The sequence below is a fragment of the Austrofundulus limnaeus genome, unplaced genomic scaffold (genome assembly GCF_001266775.1).
Source record: "Austrofundulus limnaeus strain Quisiro unplaced genomic scaffold, Austrofundulus_limnaeus-1.0 Scaffold1973, whole genome shotgun sequence".
NCBI lineage: Eukaryota > Metazoa > Chordata > Actinopteri > Cyprinodontiformes > Rivulidae > Austrofundulus > Austrofundulus limnaeus.
Genome location: NW_013954375.1, coordinates 25,821 through 31,211, shown reverse-complemented (window position 1 = coordinate 31,211; position 5,391 = coordinate 25,821). Strand labels below are relative to the sequence as shown.

The 5,391-nt window shown below is 38.4% G+C and overlaps 2 gene segments (V, D, J or C); both read right to left on the bottom strand.

Annotated features, from left to right (window-relative positions):
* Positions 1 to 1,413: 1,413 nt before the first annotated feature.
* Positions 1,414 to 1,995, bottom strand: LOC106536785 (Ig heavy chain V region 6.96-like). The segment is given in 2 exon segments: positions 1,414 to 1,837; positions 1,942 to 1,995. Coding segments are annotated over 2 exon segments (363 nt in total).
* A 1,030-nt stretch (positions 1,996 to 3,025) lies between these two features.
* The window catches only part of LOC106536783 (Ig heavy chain V-III region HIL-like), an 8,146-nt gene continuing 5,780 nt past the window's right edge, over positions 3,026 to 5,391 (bottom strand). Inside the window, 2 exon segments of the V gene segment in view lie at positions 3,026 to 3,051; positions 3,953 to 4,265. Coding sequence covers positions 3,039 to 3,051; positions 3,953 to 4,265 — 326 coding nt within the window.

Sequence of the window (5,391 nt, the reverse complement as noted above, 5' to 3'; positions counted from 1 at the left end):
TTTCAGGCAGACCGTTCCACAGACKAGGGCCATAGTATTAAAAAGAAGCCTCTCCGTATGTGTGTGTTCTGACTCTTGGAACTGTTAATAGTCCAGTGCCAGAGGATCTTAGGGTTCATGGCGGTTCATAGGGCAATAACAGTTCAGCCAGATGAGGTGGCACAAGATGATTAAGACATTTAAAAACCAGTAAAAGGACCTTAAAATCAATTCTAAGATGTACAGGGAGCCAATGCAATGATTTTAAAACAGGTTTAATATGAGCCTGCCTTCTGGTCTTGGTTAGTACACGAGCAGCGGAGTTTTGCAACAGCTGCAGACTAGACAGATTTTTCTTGGGAAGACCAGAAAGCAGTGCATTACAGTAGTCTAATCGACTAGAAATAAGAGCATGTATCAAAATCTCAGTATTGGCCAAGGACAGAAGAGGGCAGACTCTGGCCATATTTTTCAAATGATAGAATCCTGTTTTGACAGTCTGTTTAATACGTGGAATAAAAGTAAGCTCAGAATCAAAAAGAACCCCCAGACTTCTGACTTGTTTGGAAGGATGAAAAGATGCAGCTTGTAATTTTGAAATTGTCTTTTCATTTTGATCCTCCGGTCCAATAATTAGAACTTCTGTTTTGTCTTGATTAAGCTGGAGAGAGTTCTGAGCCATCCATGCCTTTATCTCAGAAATACATTTAAGAAATACAGCAATTGGCTGGGGGTCATCACGAGACATGGAAATRTATAGCTGCGTGTCATCAGCATAACTGTGGAAGCTTATTCCATGACTCCTGATGATCCCGCCCAGCGGCAGCATATACAGATTAAAAAGTAAGGGACCTAAGATAGACCCTTGGGGGACACCATAGTTGGCCTCATGGACCTGAGAGGAGCAACTATTCATATTTACTAAAAAAAAAGATCTATCTAAAAGATAGGAGCTGAACCACTGCAGAACAGTACCTGAAAGGCCAACCAAATGTTTTAGTCTATTTAAAAGAATTTGATGATCAACTGTATCAAAAGCTGCACTCAGGTCCAATAACACAAGGACTGAAAGTTTGTGTGAATCCAGATTACACCTTAAATCGTTTACAATTTTTAGTAGGGCTGTTCCTGTACTGTGATTTGTTCTAAAACCAGAGTGATACTTTTCTAAAATACCAGTGTCATTTAAAATTTTATTTAATTGAATAAACACAAGTTTTTCTAAAATTTTGCTTTAAAAAGAAAGTTAGACGCAGGTCTGTAATTGTTATTATATTGATAGCTTATTTAGTCGTGTTCAACACAGTATATTTTACCTTTTCATTTTCAGTGTAAAATACTTTTTATTACCATATTTTTAAATTGTTTATTTTAATGAGAGGAAGATTTTTTAAAAAAATTTTTTATTCTTTCAATGTACTGAACCATCAAATTTTAGAATTCCTACTGGGTTTCATTATTTTTTTACAATGACAGTTAATGCTTCCCATCATTAGTTGAAATAGTTGCTGCAGGTTTTTGTACAGCTGCTCCACTGACTTCAGTCACTGTGGAWCTCGAGCACAATAATAAACAGCAGAATCTTCAGTCCTCAGATTGTTCATCTGCAGAAACAGCTGCTCTTTGCCGTTGTCTCTGGAAGCAGTAAACCTGCCTCGAACTGACTGAGAGTAGTAGGAAATAGTATTATCATGTCTGGAAGTTGCAATCCACTCCAGTCCTTTTCCAGGAGCCTGTCTGATCCAGGCCATCCACCAGCTGCTGAATGAGAGTCCAGATGTTGTACAGGTCAGTGTGTGGGGTTCTCCTGGTCTTTTAACCACTGATTCAGACTGTGTCAGAGTCTGACCAGAGACACCTGTAAATATAAGAAATAAAATGATTTGCTTAAAGACAGTAAATAAAACTACAAYCTTATTTGACTGAATCAGTAAAACTCATGAGATAAGTGACAGTCTCTACCTGCCCAGCAGAGAGTGAACAGCAGCAGTCCTGTTCTGTAGCTCATCATGTTGACCTTTGTCCTCTGTTCTGTCGACTCTCTGCTGTCAGATTAGAATTAAATCGTCTCTGAGTTTGCATTCTGCAGTTTGACTCCTCCTCCATTAAAAAAAAGGTTTAATCTCTRGCTTGGTGAAATTAGAATAAACTCACAAAAGCTGAAATCATTTAGATTTATGGTTCTTTTTCAAATGAAAAGTTGGTTTTAATAATCATTACAATTTTATAATCGTAATGTTTGTACTGAAAAGCAGAAGCAACAATCACTAAGCAAAAACTGTGTTTGGGGCAATAAAATGTAATTTAAAAAAATCTGAATCAAAACAAGAAGGTAAATAAATCTACAATTTGTTTTTCTGATGAACTGCTTCACAAATAATGAAGAGGAAGTGTTGTAGCAAGACACAAAAGAAGCTGTAAATGACTGATGAAACTTTGGAATTTTTCATATTTATATTTGTTTATTTATCAAGAAGACTTTCAAAGATGATCCTGAAACTTTTACTTCATTTTCAACCGAAGTATTTGTTTTTTGTTTGATGTTTTTATTCCTGAGACATAAATCAAAAATACATATGTATAACTTATCATCTGGCTAGAACACGGTCAAAGAATCACAAATGTTGTGGGTAAAGATGAATAACATCTAGAACATGTTTAAAGTATCATAAATGTGTTTTAAAAGGTCAAGTTGAAGCAGAGAAAACATCATGAGATTCTGTCAGTTTATGTTCAGCTGCTGCTCTGTCTTCAGTCACTGTGGCTGTCGAGCACAGAAGTACACAGCAGAATCCTCCACAGAGGCAGCATTTATCTCCAGGTACTGAGTGCTGCTGGGGACATCTTGAGTAAAACTGAACCGGCTCTGAAATGAGCTGCTGTAGATGGGAACACTTATCACTGTGTTTATCCATCCCATCCACTCCAGAGCTTTCCCAGGTTTCTGTCTGATCCAGTTAATGCTGTAATCAGTCATTGTGTAACCTGATGTGACACAAGAGATCCTCACAGTTTCTCCTGGTCTTTTCACCTCAGAGGGAGGCTGCTTCAGTCTGATCTCACTCCAAACTCCTGTAAGAAACACAAATTAATACCTTCTTTAAAAAAAAAAACATATGTGTCAGCTGAAAGATTTCTACATTACCATGAATAAAAACTACAAACAACAAACTCCTGGTAAACAAAAGTTCCTTTACATCCATGATGCACACTAAAGTTCAGCTGACTTTGTTAGATTTATGATGTTCTGTCTGTTGTTCTCCCTCAGATAATCAGACCATCACTGGTGATGTCTTTAAAAAGAATATGAAGATAAAGTTTGCATAGAGCTCTCTCTGCAGGTTAAAGAGGGAACTTGACGAAACAACTGCGTCTACCACAAACTTCCTGWTTGAGGTTTGAACACATGGTGTACAATAACAATGTTAACAATAGTGATTTTACATTTCAAAACATGCTGTTTGCTGTTAAAATAATTCCCAATATGGGTTTGTTTAAAGGTTTGATTTAATATTAGGCTAAATAGAAATCCCTTCTTGAAGCTGTGATTAGTTGTTAATGTTGTCTTTTTTATCCTGTGTGTGTTTAAACATTTGATTTATCATGGCTTTTAGCCACACCTATAGCTTGATCTCAGATCAGTGTGTGTTCTGATGAAGTTTATAGAAATACATATTTAGTCAAAAAAGACGCCACGTTAACTCCATGATAATTTTTTTAATCTGTGTTTTGCGGTTTAGCTCAGCAGCAAAATAACTTCAGTCTCATCGTATTGTTTTTGTCTGGAGTCTGTTGTAGTTGTGATACATTTAAAAGCTTTGTTACAAAAGTAATGTTAGACATAATGGTTGGATTTTTGGTAAAGCAGTGAGTGATACAAGTGCTGCACAACACAAAACCAACAACGGCTCCTTCCTGTGGTTCTAAACAGAGGAAGTAGTTTTTGTTTGACTCCTCTGACACTTTGTCTCACTGTGTCTCTCGGGCGCAGTAATATACGCCTGAGTCCTCAGTCTTCAGGTTGTTCATCTGTAGATAAACTTTACTGCTGGAGTCATCTCTGGTGATGATGAATCTCCCCCGGACTGAATTGGAGTAATAGATGGGAGTACTAGAGGTGTGCACCAAAGCGATCCACTCCAGTCCTTTACCAGGAGGCTGTCTGATCCAGACCCACACTGAGTTTCTAAAGTCAAACCCAGATGTTGTGCAGGTGAGTTTGTGAGACTCTCCTGGTTGATTGACTGCAGGTTCAGATTCTGTGATGCTCCAACCTTCAGCACCACCTAAAACAAACAGAACAGTCACAAAAAGCATCAGATCTCTGAAAGCCATGTTGACAGTGTTCTTTGTGAGACCCATCAGTTCTTCTAATACAGTTTATTATGTCATCTCATTAGARTTTGTTTAAACAGGCTCCACCCACATCATGTGTCATTAAAGCTAATAAAGAAGAAGTGGCAGACCTGCTACAAGTTCCTGGATATTATTGGCCACACAGAAATAGAAAAAACATTTTTTCTAAAAGCAACAATTAAACACACACACACACACACACACACACACACACACACACACACACACACACACACGCACATCTTTCTATCTTTCTGAGGACCACAGACAGCAGTCACAGCCTCGCTCTGCGCCGTCTTTTGTCCCCAAAGTTTGGCGAGAGGTGGATATGGATGGGTGCAAAAATAGCTCTTGACTTGATCTGGCCTCATTTAAATAAAAATGACCACATCCTGAACACTGTGATGAAAAATTTTCAAGGACTGTAAGGTACAGATTCATTTATGTAAGTATGACATGTTTATATGCTCGATTGAGATGGTTTGGGTGTTTTCGAAAAAGAGTTCATGCGCAAAAGGAGAGATAGAAACATACAGTATTTGCCCAATAAGTTCTGGCATAGCGAACACTTACCTCACAATGTTGATGAGCAGTTCTGGGTACCAGCTTCGGCTTGGTCGTGCCCACGTCTTCTCAGTTATTCCCATAACGTGCAGAGAATCGTATTTGTTTTTGTACGTCTTCAGACAGCATGTAACATCGTCAAAACTAGTTGATAACAGAATGATTGCAACATTCCCWATAGTAGCAACACGTTCCTGAAGTTTTGTCCATTGTGCTGGGATGGGGGAGCTTGCGACTTCTACTTCCTTTTTCCTGCAGACATGCATCTGACRTAATGACACATTGTGAAGTCTGGCTGATTCGCTTGAATTAAAAGAAAAATTCCTGTATCCGTACCGTGATCCAGAACGTTACCAAAATTGAACGGTGTGTTCCTTTGGACAATATCCACAAGTGGTAAAAATGCCTTGACAATCCGTCCACAACTTGTTGAGTAATTTTGTCGACAGACAGACAGACAGACAGACAGACAGACAGACAGACAGACAGACA